A 19,220-nucleotide genomic window follows, 5' to 3' on the forward strand; every position below is an offset into this window, starting at 1 on the left:
AATGAAAACTATTTACTTCCTAAAAGCCACATCAAGAAAAAAGTAGCCAAATATCCCTCATTCACACAACCTCCATTCACATCCTGCAGAGGATCAACCATACCTCCTCAGGACAGAGAAAATGAGACAGATAGAGACATAGGAGAGAGTGAATCACTAGGTGATCAGTGTGATGACACAAATGGGGGCAACTTATTGAGAACAAAAGAATGTTAACAAATACTATAACAGTGGCTAGCCTCTAAAGATTAAAGGCCTTTTAAGATAGACTGTTGGTTCAACCTCAGTGATAGCACCTGATTAAAATGCTACCACACCCCTCTAATCAGGTAGTGCAGGAGCTGTGCATATATGACCGCACTCCTGCGACACTGGCCATACATCCTTGTGCTCCGCTCAGCCACACAAACTTGGAATACTAACAAACGGATCTAGCTGCTTTAAAAATACCATACGGACGCAAGGGCCGGATCTTAGTCTGACAGATAACTGAGGAAGAAAGTTGAGGTAAAATCTTTAATGAAAAAACTTCACATCTTAAATTTATTGCTGCTTTTGACAATTGTTATGACATTTTACCAGCAGTACTGGCATAACGGTGCAAATGTTAATAACAGATTTCATACTGATGAATGCGGCGTGTACAAGTTATGACAAAATACACAATGCATGAATGCAATGGACTTTGTTTATGAATGTGAATATGACAGTATTACTGATCTGCAATGGTACTAATCTTGTTGAGCACAAATGTTCTAATAATTGTTTTTAATTGTAAAGATTGTAGGATCTTCAACCAAACCAGAAATCCAAAATCAAAATGGGTAATGAAATGTCATCTCATAAAAAGAAAGGACGAAAGGTAATTGTTGCTTCCAGGATTTTATGTTCTTACATTGTATACTTATATACATTTATCATTCAATATACTTTGAGAACCAAATAGTGTTTGTAAATATGTGATTCAGAAAGAGCTTTCTCTGTTTTACATTTGGAAAAAAAATAGTTGTAATCTCCTGAAGTTTTTGAAGCTGGGTGGTTCCTATACCACTGTTTGCTCTTCATCAACATCAAATAATCACATGATGACTGGTTGTTTAGTTGCTGCAGTGAGTTAGCCTAACGCCCTGTAACATAAGACTTGTGTGATTAGGCATTGTTTCAACAAATTTGCCTGTTGCAGGGTAAGGTTCAAAATGGTGATCTTAATGGCCATGCTGTCAATGCATCCTCCGACGACATGACTGAAACAGGTATGTATTTATGTTGTTGAAAGTTTGTTTTGTATATTTAAAGTGCCTTTATCATTTTATATTATCACAGTTGTAATGGTTTGATACATTTACATTATTTCTGCAGCCCGATATGTGACTATACTGATAGCTAATGTGAAATTGCTTAGAATCTCTCTTGTCTCTTGTGACTTTGATATGGTACAGAGCCATTTAGTTGAACAATGTGTAAACTTGGGGCGTAGACAGGAGAATAGACGAAGAGCTGATGTTTGATCTGTTCCTGAGCATACATTACCTGGATGTGTGATCAGTGGTGAATGACTGTTGTGTACTGTAGAGGACTGTATGTAAAAAAAATATTGATCTTTGATGATTAACTATCATGGGAAGAACAACGGCTCAGCTGCTTTGGTGGAGGAAAAAAACTCTACTTCTTGATTGTGTAATGGATTTTCTCTAGGTTCAATACAGTTGTATCAGAGTGGTACTGACTAAGTGTGTAATTAAACAATACAACTGTAACAGTAGCATCTTCCTTAGCCTTTAGCTGGTTATCTAAGCCAGTGTTTTTCAACTTTTTTTGTGCCATGGCACACTTTTGACACTTAAAATGTCCCACGGCACACTAACATCCTGTGAAGAAAAAATAAACATACCATAGCCTAAAACTTCAAATAATACACAGATATGGCCTTATTTCTTGAATTTCCCCTGGGGATCAATAAAGTATCTATCTATCTATCTATCTTATTATGGCTTCTATGCAAGACCTGCTCAATAAAACAAGCGCCCTCTGTTTCATTTGTAGGACTATATCTAATTTAATTGTTGTTATGAACTGGATATGTGATGATTTTGTGAATACTGGATATGGGGCCCCCGTTGTACAATGCCTGCATACAACAAATAGTGCAATCATACAATCAATGAGAGCATGTGGTTATAAATTCTTTGATGCAACAGTTGCTTTTCTGGACCAGTGAGTGACATTTGGGTAATTTTCTGCGGCGCGCCTGATGATCTCTCACGGCACACTAGTTGTGCACAGTGGTTGAAAAACACTGATCTAAGCTATGTTATGTCTCTTAAAGTTCTGCAAAATAGTGGTTATCTAAGCTATGTTATGTCTCTTAAAGTTCTGCAAAATAGTGGGAAAGGGATCATATGCATGTGCTGCAAGAGAAGGATAATATTTTGCTGCTGAGTATAGATTTGCAAGTTCGGGATCTGTAAAATACACTTGTTACACATTGCATTGCATTTTTTTTTTTTTTAGTGACCACCACTGAGGTAACTGTTGAGGCCTCTCAGTGCCCTGCCTTGGCTGTCACAACAAATGCAGATCCTTCTCCTGTAGTGGAGGCCACAGGTGCTGGCGAGACTGATGGAGTTCAGGAGCAATCCCAGGAGCAATCCGTTGACAAAGCTGCAGCAGAACAAACCGATGATGCTGTATGCGTCATTGAAGAATCAAAGTCACCTGGTGAAAATAAGTCCAACTTTTTCAACAAGCTTTTCAACAAAAAGAGTGACACAAAGCCTGTGGAGGTTGACGTGGAAACCCATTCAGAAGAAGTTGTCTCAGCTGACCAAGTTGATGCCGAGGAGGTAACCAACAACCTACAATCTGTGAGTAACTAAAATAAACTGGAAAAGTGTTTTACTCCTGAAATACTTTAAAAGAATTTGTATCTGGTAAATAATTTTCAGCATTTATTATTTTCAGAAGGTAGTATGGTGAGGTTAGAAGTTAAGTAAAGTGGTGGTCTTTTCTTTTCAGTATACTTAATCCAGTATTATGTTAAAAAAGTATGTGTCCAGTAATCTCCTCTCTTCTTGGATTTACTGTTTTTAAAGGTCAGAGGATGTGTAGCCTGTAATGTGGAATTGATTTATGACGTGCTTTAAAGATATGTCTTGAATTTATTGCTTTAATTGTAGGCTGCCACGGAATACTCATCAAAAACGGGAAACTTTGAAGTAATTGAAATTCAGTCATCTGAGCTTCTTACCACTGAAGTCATCGACGAATGGGAATGTCCTGATAACATTTCCGATTTTGAGGTCATTCCATTGGCAGAAGCAGAATCAGGACAACCATCAAATATTTTGGAAGCTGGTCCATATCAAAATGATTCCATGAAAGATGAAGCAAATTTCAAACTTGATGCGCCTAGGACTTCTGAGGGTGGAAATGAGATGGATGCTGCAGCTGATACCACTGAAGTTCTCACTCAGCCTGAAAATTCTAATGAGCCTTTTTTTAAGTCATTGGATACTATCATTGAAGAACCATCTATTGTGCATCCTACCACAGAGCTTGAGCTTGGCAAACTAATTCAGCCTTTAACAGGGTCAGAGGCAGCAACTACAGAGACTTTACTGCAAGAAACTGTGTCAGAGTTAATTACTGCTCTTGATCCAAGCTCTGTGACTTCAGATGAATCACAGGTTATTGAGCCTGACAGCCCAAAATCATCAACCAGAACACCAGAGGAAGAGGCTCATGCTGAGGATCCAAGTGATGTTGGACAGACTGATGTGCAATCTGAGTCTCAACCAGTCCCTGTTGAGCAGGATATGCCACAAGAAGCAGATGTCACTCTACAGGAAGAGACCAAAAGTGATGCTGAGATTCATTGCTCTGAAGATACTGTTGTTCAAGATACGTTGGATAGCTCCGCACAAGAAGAATTAATTGAAAATAAGATTGATCCAAGTGATGTTGGACAAACTGAGGTACAATCTGACTCTCAACCTGAAGACACTGCAGAGCCAGAGATACTACCAGAAGCAATAGATGTAACTCCTGAGGATGAGGCCAAAGGTTCTCAGCAAGATGTGGTACCTGAGAATGAATGTTTTATGCCTACTGATGAATCGGAAGTTACCGAAGCTGACAGTCCAAACTTGGCTGAGGGAATATCAGAAGAAGAGCTTCATGCTCAGGATTCAAGTGATGTTGGACAGACTGATGTGCAATCTGAGTCTCAACCAGTCCCTGTTGAGCAGGATATCCCACACGAAGCAGATGTCACTCCACAGGAAGAGGCCAAAAGTGATGCTGAGATTCATTGCTCTGAAGAGTTGTTGAACTCTTCTACGGTTGTTGAAGATACTTTGGATAGCGCCGCACAAGAAGAATTCATTGAAAACAACATTGATCCAAGTGGTGTTGGACAGACAGAGGTGCAATCTGAGTCTCAAACTGAAGACACTGCAGAGCCAGAGATACTACCAGAAGCAATAGATGTAACTCCTGAGGATGAGGCCAAAAGTGATTCAGGGATTCAAAATGCTGAAGATACTTCAGCTCAGGAAGCACAAGAACAAGAATTAAATCATTCCAAAATTGGTCTTGAAGATAAGTCTGTAGTGAGTGAAGCTGGAAATGACAATTTAGATTTAGCTTCTCAGGCAGAAGCCAGTCAAGACCCTGAGATTCATCCATCTGAAGGTACTTCAGTTCAAGATGCTTCTGAAGATACTTCAGCTCAAGAAGAACAAGACTTAAGTCATACCAAAATTGGTACCGAAGAGGAAAGCTTGGCACCTTCTGAGAAATTTGAAGTGAGTGAAGATCAAGAATCATCAGATTATGCAGTTGAAGAAACTACAGGGGAGCTGATTACTCCTTTTACTCAAACAAAGACTATTGTGACACCATATTCAGCAGATTTTGAAGCTCTGCAACCGGAAGACACTCACAATCCAGAAGTACAGTTGAAAGACTTGAGACACCTAGATCTTTCAATTCCTACTGGAAAGACTGAAAGGGAACCCATTGAAATTGCATCATTTGAGCTGGGTAACCATAAAGATTTCACAGAATTTGAAACTGAAGAGGGCTCTGTTGATTTTGAGGTCATTCCAATGGCTGAGGCAGTATCAGGGCAACTATCTGACTTTTCCGAAGTTGGTAAGGGGGCACCTATAGATGAAAATGATTCCCTGAATGGTGAGGGGAATGCAGAAATGAAGTCATTTACTCCTAAGAATGAATGTTTTGTGCCTCGTGATGAATCAGAAGTTACTGAAGCTGACAGTCCAAACTTGGCTGAGGGAATATCAGAAGAAGAACTTCATGCTGAGGATTCAAGTGACGTTGGACAGACTGATGTGCAATCTGAATCTCAACCAGTCCCTGTCAAGCAGGATATGCCAGAAGAAGTAGATGTCACTCCACAGGAAGAGGCTAAAAGTGATGCTAAGATTCATTGCTCTGAAGATACTGTTGTTCAAGATACTTTGGATAGCTCCGCACCAGAAGAATTAATTGAAAGCATGATTGATAATAACAAACTGTTTGCACCCTCTGAGAAACCTGTGGCGACTGAAGATGACCACACCATAGCTATCAAAGAGATAACAGAAGAGGTCATGGGTAATGCAGAGGATCCTCAGGACTCAGAGTCACTTGAATTAGAAGGGTCATATTCAACAGAAGAAACTGTAACACAAGCAGGTAATGTAGAATGTGGGGGTTCCACTTCTCCAGGTTATTTAAATGTCCCACCGAATGAAGTCCCTCTAGATATGCTCAACTCAGGGGATTCGGCTGCAGTTGACGGAATTCACGAACATGCTGAAATTCAGTCGCTGGTGAGCACACTATCAGAAATTCCACAGACCTCTGGAAATGTTCCAGAATTCACGGAAGTAAGAATAACCCAGGATACAAGTCCTAATGGCCTCTCTGCTGAAGAATCGACACAGTTACTTATCAAACTGCAAAGAGTCTGCACTAAGATTTTAGAAGACTTATCTTTGTTTAGTATTGAGTCAATCAATGTGAAAATCTCAGCTAGACAAAGTCCTATCCAGTTAATGATTGACCTTTGCCTATCCACAAATAATGTGGCAAAATGTGGGAATGATACGAGTAAGATCTCAAAACAGAATGATGAGTGTCAAAAAGGGGATGAAGAAGGTCAAATTCCAGTTTGACTGAGCGACAGTGTCGTAAGTCTGCCCACTGAGACTTAGATTGTTGTTATCAAAGCATTAAAACTGGACAATCTACTCACTGCTTTTGTTTTGTAATTTCAAATGACCTCAGTTGTTTATTAAACACTCTGGGAAAAATGATTACATAATTAAAGGTGTTTTTTTCTTTCTTTTGAATTTACTTTGTCTGGCTACATTATTCAAATGACCAATTTACTGATTATTCTTTTTCCACCATGCATGTCCAACTTTCTTTAAAAATGTTTTCTCACAAAACTGATGTGTATCTTTATGTCCATCTATTAAAAACTGCTATGCTTTAGTCTCTATTTCAATAATAAATAAATAATAAAAAAAGACATATGCTATTTGTGTATGTAAAACATTTCATGTAATAAAATGTGCATAAGTTTGCCCCATAAGTGTGGCACACCAAGCCATGAACATTGCTGAATATCAATGAGTGAGGGTGGGGAACAGGCATTAATAAAAGGATTATTGTTACAAGTGCCCTGAGTAGGCTGAGGCATGGTTGGAATTGTGTTTGTGCCTCAATGCTGCGATTAACAGGAATTGCACATTGGCTGTGGGGTTTTAATGCTTTATCCAAGCTGACAATCCTCTGGCTTCGCCTATAGGAGCCTGTGGACATAAAGGACAGCACAGAGCTTGAACTGCCAGAGAGAGAATCTCTCCACTCTAGTCCAGCTGTCACTGAACAGAACCAATCGGAGGATAATCCAGTTATGAACTTTTTTAAAACACTTGTGAGTACATGTCTTTAATGTTGTTGAATTTTGATTTTGATAGACAACTTAAATTAAGCTGAAATTAATTGAGGTCTTTTGGATTTTGATATCAAATATCTAATGACACGGTTTTCTGTTTGAAACTTTATTGAAGACCAGTAATTTATCAATTTAACAAAATCACTTTACTTGTTTTAATGTTTTCTGCTGAGATTACAATTAAGTTATTAATGCCTTGGGGATCCCCTTATGTCATTTTTAGCTTAACAATTCCTTCTTTAATAGCATGTGACACATTTATAATAAATAAATATATGAATAGCTTTCTTTGATTGTTACTGCTGGGATGGTTTACATGACACAATGAATACTTGTTGAATATGGCAGCTAATGATTATTTCTATTGGCTGCAGCTGAACAGAACACTGAATAGGTCAGAAGTCTATGTGTGATGTCACTGCGTTATGATCTTGTCAGTGATCACACCCATTGTGTGGTTAATGAGCATGTTTGTTTACTCCAAATGATCAACACGCTAAGCCCTAAAATCAGATGTCCTTATGGAGTTAAAACAGGCCTCACATCAAGCTAAATCGAGCCTCTGAACATGTCAGGATGTGGCAGCCTTTTGTTTCTGACATAAAGTGAGCTCACAAGGGAGCCCTGTGCATATCTGGAAGTTGAGATGTGCCCAGATAGAGCCGGGGAGGCCTACGCCATCTCCAGAGTACAATGACTGACTCAACAGGGAGTGTGCTGTATTTTGGCTCTGCATGAAGGCCTTTGTCTGCCTGCGCTTAAAGCTAGCCTCCATCAGGAATGCATACCATGGCAAAGAAAGCATTTATCCTTATCAAAAGCTGTATCACTTCAGAAATAAACTACATTTTGAAGATATTTTAAAGATTAAGCATTACGTTTTAGATTTATATGGAATTTTTGCAAGAGAAATATGTTCTCTCTCACCCAACATTGAAATTTGTGCGTAAGCAATCAAAAATGTCTTTATTCCACTCTCAGGTGACTCCAACCAAAACTCCCAAAGAAGCAGCAGCAAGTTCTGATGTTTCGAAAGATCAGGTAATAAAAGCATATATCTATGAAAGACAAGATTGTTTTTGAGTTTTTAATGATGTTATGTGCAATAATATTATTGCTTTAGCTTGAGTGATAAAATACATGGTGATAAAGAGTCTCAACACAAATAGACTTAATGGTGAGGATGGTAAGTGCTACACATTCATCTTAATCTAATCAGATTTGTAGATGCTTACGCAAGACAATAGTCTCCTCAAATCATAGTAAAAAACTAAATCTTACCTTGACATACAATTGGTGTAATGCTCATTAGCATGATCATGTTGTGGTTCCCCTTGTGTTTGATATGCAAATAGGTAGCCTACCATATAGTCACTAACTAAACCTTTAAATATGATTTCAACTTTGTAAAACAGATGCCCTCATATTGCCTACATGCGCTCATATTTAACTATAATGATTTAAATTCTATTCCCCTGAGAAGGAATCTTAAGGGACATTTTTAGAATAAAGATACAATAATGATTTCTGACATATAGAGTCCTGACATCAGGTAGCCTAAGTTCAACAGTTTGACAATTCCTGAAAAACCCTAAAATACCTTCAATTATGCTGGAAATGATTATGATGTGGGCTGATTTCCATCAGTCCACTACTTGAGATCTTTCCTTTGGATTGCTCAGAAAACTCTGTAAATGCCTTTAATAGAATAAATGTTAATGCTAGGAGATTCAGTATGTGTTTCTGTAAAATGTCATATTATTATTTTTTGTCCCACAGTCACAGAAAGAAACTGCAGCAACAACAGCTCCAGCAAATGTGAGTGTCTGTGCAAATGTGAGTGAGTCTGTGACATGATCAACATCATTACAAATGTCATTTCTTTCAAAATGAATGTGATGAAAGCATTGCAACTAAAACCTTTATGTGGTAGGCTTATGTCTTTGTTTGAATTGTTTGATCAATGGCATTTTATGAACTCATATTTGAAATGTCTTTTGTTTATTTGATTTAGGTACAGGAAGTGGAGGCAAAAGGAAAGATGGCCCCACCTCCCCCGCCAGAGCCACTGAAGATGGAAGGCAAGACTGAGCCAACAGCTAAGAAAGAGGAGTCACAGCCTGCACCTAAGGAGATAGAGGCAGGCGCCAAACCCAAATCAGCCAAAGAAAGTGCCTTCAGCAAACTCTTCCGTCCAAAGGTAGGCCTACCTTTGAACATAGTTATTGTACCATTAGAATTCAATTCAATTCATTTGGGGCAGCCGTGGCCTACTGGTTAGGGCTTTGGGCTTGTATCCGAAGGGTTGCCGGTTCGATCCACGACCAGTAGGGAAAATGTGAGTGGGGCACAAAACATAGTTGAGCACTGCTCTCCCAAGCCCACATCCACAGCTGAAGTGCCCTTGAGCAAGGCACCTACCCTCACTGCTCCCTGAGCGCCGCTGTAGCAGGCAGCTCACTGCTCAGGGTGTGTTTCACCTCACTGTGTGCTGTGTGTGTTTCACTAATTCACCGATTGGGATAAATGCAGAGACCAAATTTCCCTCACGGGATCAAAAGAGTATATATACTTATACTTATACTACATTGTTCTCATATCCTCCAAGGGAATGCTACAGATTGCACTATGTAATGGGAGTTCAGTAGCCTATTTTGATTGTTTTGTGTATTATCTTTCAAAATATTCTGACTAAATAATAGAACTGAATGTTGGTTGGTTGCAACAATTATAAATTAAAGGTGCTCTAAGCGATGTTGGGTAACGTCACTTCTGTTGATGTTCAAACAAAACAGAGAGCTAGCTTGCCTCTCCCTCTCTGTCCCTCCCATGCAACTGAAACTCTCCTGAACGTGCATTTCGTCAGTGAATGGCTGGAAAAGTTTGTTATGTTTCATGGTCCAGGCTGTACTAGTCTGTTTTTGTTGCCATTTTTGGAGACTGTGATGTCTACAGAGATCACATTTTTTTGCTGTGTTCAGGTGACCGGCAGCTAGCGGATTGTGAGGAGATGTTTGCTGTATGTGACAAAAAATGTTTTAACTTAGAAACTGTGTCACTGTAAACATCGCTTAGAACACCTTAAACTATATAATACATACTCACTTACAGTACACAATACAAAGTAAAATATATGAGACCATAACAAAGTGATGTGAATTTGAGGTATTACTAGGCTTGAAGGCCTCTAAGGCAGTGCCCAGGGGAACCAGTGCCTCTGCCAAACCAGCTACAGTGGTAAATGTAAGCAATAGATTATTAAATTAACCAAACTCACTCTGTACTAGTCCGTAGTTATGATATACTTATGTTATTTAATACTCATGGGATTTTGCATATAAATGAACATATCACAGTTTTCATATGTGCATGGTTTGTTTGCTTAAATTATGTCATTCCACTTAAACTTGCATAACAACATTAATATGACATAGATAGCTGTCATTACATGCTATCAGTCATCATTTCATGAGCACATTCACCCATTCACCCAAATACCACGCACCAAATCATTCCTCTACACATTATCTTCATCATAGCCATATGATTGTGTCTGTGTTGGGCAGCTTTGTGTATTCTATTTGATTGTACTTGCACTGACTATGATATTTTTTAAACCTCCAAAATGAACTTTTGCTTTATCTCTTAGAAAGGTCCAATGTCCACATCAACCTACTTTTTGTATTGAGCCAAAAGTATTCACCTTTTCTGTTTCCAAGTGAACTGTAACCCATTGCTTATCTAGGTACAAAGCCACTGATTGGATTTTCAATACAGGGGACCAGAGAATTTACTGTCGTTACATTTTTTACTATATCGTGTGACACATATAGATAAGGGTGGTTTCAAACTCAATTTAATACTTCTTTTAGGCTTTCAACTTCTAGATCAACTTCTTTTATTTTCATTCTGATTCCTGTGACAGACGTCCTCTTTCCCTGCACTGCAGCAGTTTGTGCTGAAATGCATTGACCTGGTTCTGCTTGCTTACAGGCAGTTGAGGAGACAGCAGCACCTGTGGAGGTCGAGGTAACTCAAAAGCATTATGTTGGTACTGTGGGTCTAAAAGCATTATGTTGTTACTGTGGGCCAGATGTACGTACATTTGCGAACGTAGCGTTATCAGCGTCATGGACACATCGCAGATTGCGAACGCTGTCAGACCCAAGTTTCCGTCGTATTTATCAATCGTTCAATCCTTAGTGTAAACTGCGCCTTTCTCTGCCTTTCTCCGCCCATGAACGCAATTTACGAACCACAACTGAATGGCTGCAGCGCCTACATACAAGCGCAGTTGAATGAAGTTAACTGATGACAACATTAAAAAGAATCAAACGTTTAGCGATCATGATATGATATGATATATAATACCATACATGATAAGATGTAAACAAGCAGGGAGATAATGAAGATCAGTAGGCTAGTTCTACTCAAACTACTTGTGCACGTAGGCTATGGAAGATTGGTCAAATCTAGCAAGTAGGAAAGTTTAAGTGAATGACGTGAAAGTGAAAGTAAGACATTCGAAAGGCCAACGAAAGTTGAGGTTGCTTTTGGTAGTACAAATACTTTCACCACAAAAACTGGTGCTCTAAATAGCGATTCTGTTGTCTTTGAAATGTTCTCTTATTGACGCATTGAACTGCAATTTGGATTAACACCTGCTTTTACAAGGCGGAAGTATTTAGGCGCAGAATAGACGTGCGCTTTCAGGAGCAGTCTTTGTACATACCGCGGGATACATAATTAGGCGCTCTTTACTCTTCCCCTCCCATCTTTTTACGCTAAACTCCCACTTTCCCCTGGATCCTCCCATGAATGCATATGCATGACATGACAAACGCAATCTGCCACTTTCAGCTCCCGCGACAGGCAGTTTGCGCTTTTACATCATTGCGGCGTGTTTGTACATAACTCGCAATGATTTTACACGCACATTGCGAAACAAATACGCCTGAAGTGGGCGCAAAAGCGTTAGTACATCTGGCCCTGTGTGTCTAAACTCTCATTACATCTCTCCTTTCTGCATTGCATGCAGGTCTGAATATCAGAACAATCATTTCTCTATCTCTATACCTTTGGTGGAGGAGCTGTATTGATTTTTTATTGGCATTAATTTGTCCTGAATGAACTGGTAAAGGAAATCCCTAGAGGGGATTGTGAAGAGACTGCGGGTGAAAAGTATTATTGTTTTCTTAACATGTTTTGTTTTGAGATGAAGAGACTGCGGGTGAAAAGTATTATTGTTTTCTTAACATGTTTTGTTTTGAGATGAAGAGACTGCGGGTGAAAAGTATTATTGTTTTCTTAACATGTTTTGTTTTGAGATGAAGAGGCTGCGGGTGAAAAGTATTATTGTTTTCTTAACATGTTTTGTTTTGTTTCACCTACTGAATCAGAAGAGAAGTTTCCTGCTCTTTGCACTTTGTTCTTGTTTCTGGAACACTTGGGGATTTCTTTATATACATTAACCCCCCCCCCACACACACACACACACACACACACCTAACCCCCATACACACACACCATTAATCACCCCCCACAAACACTCCATTACCCCCCCACCCCCCCCCCCCCCCACACACACACCATTAATCCCACCCCCCAACACACATACACACCAACCCACACACCAACAGCCCCCCCATAAACACACCATTTCATCACCCCCCCCAACACACAACATAAGACCCCCCCCCCCCCCCCCCCCCCACACACACACACACACATTTATTCTTTAAAGTTGAGCTGGCTCTTAAGCACAATAATTTCAGAACTTTCAAACACTTTCATTTTGCATGTTCTTTCTAGGTGGTACACCCATACTACGTGATCCTTTTTTTATGACAAGGCGGACATGTCTCAAGGTGGACATGTCTCATGGTGGTTCTGACCTCTTTGTTTCCTTTACTCTGAAGACTGATGCTTCCAAGGCGGCCACTCTAGAGGCCTGTGCTAAACTAGAACCTGCCCCAGCAGTCAAACAGGAGGAGGAAAAGGCTGAGAAGAAGCCCTCAACTTTTGCGTCCTTTTTTAAACCTAAAGTAAGGGCTTGACCGACAGAAGAATTATGTTTTAAACAGTTGGAAATTAGTTTAATATTCCTTAGTGTATTATTCATATAGTAACAAAGTTGTGTGAATTTGAGGTATTGCTAGACCAAGTGACCTCTAAGATCCAGGCGGTGGCCTCAACAAGCAGAATTCGTGGTGCTGCTAAGTCAGCTGGACCGGTAAATGACCAGAAAAATGAATTCGTCTAATCAAACTAAATGAATAGTCTAGGTTTTGTTAACCAGCTTTTGCCAACTGCTTCTCATATTGCTCAATTAATGACTGAAATACTTTTAGGTCTTTAACTTTAACTGTTTCTGTATGTTTTATTAACCAAACTGTTAAAACGCATCATATTTAATCTTTGCTGAAAATCACCAGTAAATTATTGAATGCCTTTTCTTTTGATTTGCATACTTTCAGAACTGTTAAATGAGCCTGGCTTCCATTACACTGTATTCCATCCGTGTGTCTTTTCTTTAAAAGTAGAGTCCTCTGTTCTAGTGAGCAAATGTACATCCCTTTCATCTGTGGTCTTGAAGCAACATGTTGATTGGCTGGAATAGTATGTCTCATTCTGAGCCAGCATATTTGTTTCCCATTGACACACTCAGGACTGTATACAGTATTAATACACAACTAGTGTACCATGAGGAGCAATTAGCTGAAATGGACAAAAGTGAACTCAATTATAATCACAGACTTAACAGCTCTTTTGTCCAAAAACGTTTAGGCCTACTAGCGCAACCTGTAAACATTGTCACCATCACCTCCGTTTTAGTGAGTGTAAAATAAAAATCAGAGTAATTAGTGTAGCTGTGCAGCTAGATGATATACCGTAAAACTCCAAATAATAGCCCGGGCCTTTATTTTCCCAAATCGCCAAACTGCACCGTCTAGTATTAGAGACAGGCGTCTATATGAGACAGGCCTTTAATTCCCTTTACACAATACTTTTCCTCTGCAAAGATGGAAAAAATGATCAAATTAATTATTTCAAACACACTGAATGTCTACCCATATGACTAGGCTATCCGATGACAATTACGGGTCATCATTCATTTAGTGTTGAGATGTTGAGTGAGATAAGATCCAAATAGTGGGGATAGCCGGAACAGATGAAACACGTTTTAATCAAACGTAATTCACAAAGACATCGTATCACACTGAAAACTCCTATACTAGCAACCTATATCTGTCCTCTGTTAAATACAGTTGCATTTTCAGCCTTGACCAAAACCGTTCAAGAATTATTTATGCAAAAGTGGAACGTGCATAATGTTTCATTCTCCCTCCTTTTCAACACGAATGAAACAGCATGAGAGAGCATGAACCATATCGTTTCTCCTGTATTTTATTTGGCAAATTTGACAACAGTCAGCTTACATTTCAAATCATAGGCTACTTCTTTCTCTTTATCGTCATGGCAGTACGCATTTAGAATAAAGAATAACGTTTGTGAACCTTTTTGTTTTGTTGCCAGCATAAAAACAAGCTTACCATCGGCCTATCCACAAATTTGAAACAAAAGGGATGAATTGAACCAATGTCAAAGTCGGACATATAGGCAGAGTTCTGAAAAAAGTTATTTTCAGAGTTCTGAAAAGACGATCTGACGGGTTTTAGAAGATTAAATACAACCCAAAACTAAAAAACACATAATCTTTAACCCAAACCTGTAGCCACACCAGGCATTTAAAAGACACGGGCGTCTATTTGGGACTCGGCTATTATTTGAAGTTTTACAGTAATAGGATTTTAAAATAGGATTTTATTAGGTTGAGTGAGCAAGTTAGTCACTGAATGACAATTTTCGTATAGGCTACTCTGAATAACGAAAAAAAGTTTATTTTAGGCTACTGTCTTTTGGACCCGGAAAAAAAGAATTGCATTACCACATTACAATTGCATTGCATCAGAACTTAACAACCGGATAGGTATTGCTTGCTAACCTGCTAACATTTAGCAATATAGTCAGCCATGTCATGCTGTGAAAAGTTGTCTTTCATTTTTGTTTTGAGTTCCTATTCGTAAAACCCTTCACATAACCATTTACCATTTAATTGAATTTGAAGATGATGCCATAAGTTGCCTGATAATTGAAGCATACAGAGAGTGGCAAATTGTTGCATACGTTACTTTAAGTGACCTTGGAGACACTAGTCAGACAATAGTATTCATTCCTTCACAATACACTAGTAAAATAATATTTGACTGTACCCCATGTGCAAGTGTTGCGTGAGCACAGGGTGCAGTGTACAGTTAGTCATTTCACAAAGTAAAGTTCTGATGTCATTCTCTTGAACTGCAGGCTGCAGAGCCCACAAAGGACTCTCCTGCTGTGGCTGCCAACCCTGAGCCCCCCCAGGCACCAAAAGCCAAAGAGGAGGTGCGAGCTGCCCCACCCAGTGCTCCGCCTACCCCACCAGCCCCACCACTGGACAAGTCTGTGGAGAGTGCTGAAAATCCATCCCCAACTGTTCCCCGCAGAGAAAAGAGGAACTCCATCCAGCTGTTCTTCAAGAACCTGGTATCAAACTAAAGGCAGTACTTTCACATATCAGTTCTACAGGTACACTGATAAATAAAGGTTACTTGGCTTATTCTCATGGAGCATGCCTTTTGGGTTTCTACCTCAAATGTGGTGAAGGGTGCCTTTCTATAGTTCTTCCATTTCCTTCACACCTTATTTGCTAGCAAAAAAAAAGTCAATCTTTGAATCTCTTTAAAGTCCTTAATTTCTATAATTATTTTTGTCGATGTTTTGTAGATCTGAATAGTTTTCCCCTCCTCCACCTACCCACCACCTACCCAACCTCTCTCTTTCTTTTGCTATGCTTAGGCTCAGAAGCGACATTCTGATGCAGGGGTACAAACGGAGGCTGCCGCACCTTCTACAGCTGAGAAGAGCAAATGAACCTCCATCTGCCTGTTTGTTTGCTTGATGAGAACTTTTGCATTCATACATAGATATATTTATTATTTACATTTTGATCTGATACCACCTTTAGAATGAAGGTGTTGGGTTTATGGTTGGTTCATATCCAGAAAAAGGAATTTAAATGAAAGTGGCATAAGGTTTTTTCATCTTTTCACAAATCATGTAAAATTATCTTTTTAAAAAAATGGCCATCGGAAGTGGAATGGTAGGGACCCAAGTTGGAATGAGTTTTAATGATTGTTTTAGGTTTGAGAGATTTGCAGAAAGTATATTGTTTTTGTTAGAATGTTTTCTCTTTATGATATGACGTGGAGATACTTTAAACATATTTACACTTTTTACACTAAGTTATCTTGTATGCTTCATTGTTTAACATGGATCTAAATAATTAACCTGCTGATGTAAAGACTCACACACAATATGCATTACAATTTTACTGACAAGAACTGAACATGTTCTTTGACATACATTACTTACTTATTAGACATCAGCACCTGAAAATACAATCTTACCAACGTCATTCCTCAGTGCCATAGTACAAATGTGACCTGATAGCAAAATGAGTCACAGTGACCCAAAATCTTTTTCCAATTGAAAAACTGAGAAAATCACATTTGAAGTTACAGGTTACAGGCAGGTACAGTTTGGATTTGCACTTGAATAATATTTTTTGTAACTTTACATTCTTGTCTTGACTTAGAGAAATTCATTTTGAATGCCTCTTCTTTCATATAACACCAAAAAAGAAAATCAAAAAATGTCAATGTTTTTTGAAGTAATCGGCCTGTTTCTCAATAATCGGCCTGTATCTCTTAGAATGTGCGACTTGTGACTCATTTTGTCAGATCAGGTTATTAGAACACATTCTCCTTTAATGAGCACATTACAGCCACTTGAAAACACTGGATTGCACTTTATGATTTAATTCATGTTTTGAGGGACTTTTGACAATAGCCATTCCATTTGAGAAGCCTCAAAAACCTTCAAGCAGCTCATACATTTTGAAAACACACGAACACATGAGTGCACTCATAGCAAGGGCCTAGGTTTGGTTACAGCTGAGATAAATCCCCTTCGTTTTCAGCCAATGTTGTCCTGGAGATGTACACTTTATGAGGACATGTCGGAATGAATATGACTTCACAACAAAAATAATACACGAGTTCACTGAAATATTGGTATGGACAATTTTGTCATCCCATGATATCGGTTGACCCTTGCATCATGGTGAAATGTTTTTTTATTTTTGTTTTTATTTCTGATGATTTGCCCATTTTAGGACTAGGCACTTGGATGTTGCATGATGTGGATGTTCATGACACCAAAAATGCTAATTTCTTTTCTTTTTTTTTTTTCTTTTTCTTTTTGTCACAAAAAAAAGCCTGTAAAATAATGATGTTGTACTCGACCACCGCATAACTAAATAAATGAATGTCTTGTGTCTCTCACCCAGTTATTGTAGCTCTGTTAAAATTTTGTAAGGAAAATGAGTTGTTGGAAATTAATAGGTTTCAATATTTAAAAAAAATATGTAGTCTACTATGGTCGTCATTCTTGGGACAAAACATGAGGCAAAATTAAATTACTTTGCATATAAGAGATTTTGTGCAACCACTTTTTTTTTTTTTTACTTTTGACACCATCAACACTTAACACATAAACACTTGTTAGGAGACAACTTACTTCTTTTTTATGACCTACAATTCCTAAACAGATATGAAATGCCATCACAAATAAACAAAATATTCAGTTGTAAATAAAATATTCAGGAGTTGACGCATCATGTCTGACAGTAATGACATTTTAATTCTAACATATAGAAAAAGAATAATAATCTGATGGAGTGGACTGAATGTGTTGACACATTTCACAAATAAATAGAATATATGTTGGAACCATTTTGTGTTTCCTGATGCTAGCTGCTAACATAACCTACTACATCATTTAAAATATTGAAAAGCAAAAAGTAAACATAGCCTGTCTGGTCCTGGGTTAGGGTTAGCATGCAGAGATTACAGGTGCGTCTCACCTCTAGAAAATATAGTGGAAACGTCCATTGCCCTGAGAGATTAAAGGCTCCAGAAACCATTGCTGATGTTTTAATTTGAATTTAAATTGATTTAATTATAATTCTTAATTAGCTGATTAGAGCTCTTCTCAGGTCAACATTTCTGTATTATAAATTCTTTATTGTAATATTTTGAGATACTGGATTTTTGCTTTCCATAAACTGTAAATTGTAATCATCAAGATTAGAATAATCCAGATTAAAACAAAAAATGGTTTGAAATAGCCAGGACACAACTGAACAAGGGTGATTTGGATTTTTTTTTTTTTTTAAATATCTTTAATGTATTACAAATGATTGAATCCTCCTCTGTACAGAGGTGAATGTTTTAGTTGAGAAGTCAAGGGATCACTAATTAGATAATGACTAAAATTGAGGAGGATCATTTAAATGCATTTTATTACCAATCTTTCGAAAGATTTACAAAAAATATGTGAATTAATAGCTAGTCTCTGCCTAAAGAATTACTCAGGACATTTCAGATTTTTATGTTCATCATGCAGCCATATCATCACTCTCCATGCACATGTTTTCTTGATGAAGCTATTGTTAAGAGACATTTTCTTATAATCACATGTGTTTCATGTACAGTAGGCTATGTACTTAATGTTAACATTTCTGGCATAAGGCTATAGCCAATTAATAAAGTGGTCACAGTTCTATGGTGTATGGCTGATATTTAGCTGGTTAACAATAGGCTATTTAAAAAAAAAAAAATAAGGTCTATTTCCTGATGTATTTTTGTGACTGTTTACATTACTCACTCTCAAACCATTATGCTTCAAAGGCTGGGGCTGTGAATATAAACTTAGTGGTGGTCATCCTGAAAACTGTATGGAGCTGCCCTCTTGTGGTCATGTTCATCCTCCCAGATGAGAAATCATCTGTGCCCTTCAATACGGTTGGCTAAATAGAAAGCCAAGCCTGACAGAAATTGAAGATATTGGAGCTAAGGAATGTGCAGCCGTGGCCCACTGGTTAGCACTCTGGACTTGTAACCGGACGGAGGGTTGCCGGTTGGAGCCCCGACCAGTGGGCCACGGCTGAAGTGCCCTTGAGCAAGGCACCTAATCCCTCACTGCTCCCCGAGCGCCGCTGTTGTAGCAGGCAGCTCACTGCACCGGGATTAGTGTGTGCTTCACCTCACTGTGTGTTCACTGTGTGCTGTTTGTGTTTCACTAATTCACG

General features: G+C 38.6%; 1 protein-coding gene across 2 annotated transcripts; it reads left to right on the forward strand.

Moving 5' to 3' along the window:
- The first annotated feature begins 348 nt into the window (after nucleotides 1-348).
- On the forward strand, nucleotides 349-17,412 carry bcas1 (brain enriched myelin associated protein 1). 2 transcript variants are annotated; one of them, XM_042098885.1, is made up of 15 exons: nucleotides 349-507; nucleotides 781-862; nucleotides 1,184-1,253; nucleotides 2,512-2,864; nucleotides 3,177-3,215; nucleotides 6,821-6,949; nucleotides 7,952-8,011; nucleotides 8,750-8,788; nucleotides 8,985-9,170; nucleotides 10,136-10,213; nucleotides 10,964-10,999; nucleotides 12,889-13,014; nucleotides 13,119-13,202; nucleotides 15,335-15,553; nucleotides 15,866-17,412. In XM_042098885.1, the coding sequence occupies exons 2-15, from the start codon at nucleotides 821-823 to the stop codon at nucleotides 15,938-15,940; spliced, it is 1,536 nt and encodes a 511-aa protein (XP_041954819.1). In that variant the 5' UTR covers nucleotides 349-507; nucleotides 781-820; the 3' UTR covers nucleotides 15,941-17,412. The 2 variants fall into 2 exon arrangements, with proteins under 2 accessions (XP_041954819.1, XP_041954820.1); XM_042098886.1 differs by lacking the exon at nucleotides 3,177-3,215 and having other exon boundaries at nucleotides 8,750-8,806.
- Nucleotides 17,413-19,220: the final 1,808 nt, after the last annotated feature.

The sequence above is a fragment of the Alosa sapidissima genome, chromosome 7 (genome assembly GCF_018492685.1).
Source record: "Alosa sapidissima isolate fAloSap1 chromosome 7, fAloSap1.pri, whole genome shotgun sequence".
Taxonomy (NCBI): Eukaryota; Metazoa; Chordata; class Actinopteri; order Clupeiformes; family Clupeidae; genus Alosa; species Alosa sapidissima.

What these genes read in the sequence shown, in the direction of transcription:
- bcas1 (XM_042098885.1), top strand. Translation starts at nt 821, where the DNA reads ATGGGTAATGAAATGTCATCTCATAAAAAGAAAGGACGAAAG. An exon ending in TAACCAACAACCTACAATCT is followed by an intron (nt 2,865 to 3,176) that starts GTGAGTAACTAA and finishes CTTTAATTGTAG; the next exon opens with GCTGCCACGGAATACTCATC. An exon ending in AGCTGTTCTTCAAGAACCTG is followed by an intron (nt 15,554 to 15,865) that starts GTATCAAACTAA and finishes TGCTATGCTTAG; the next exon opens with GCTCAGAAGCGACATTCTGA.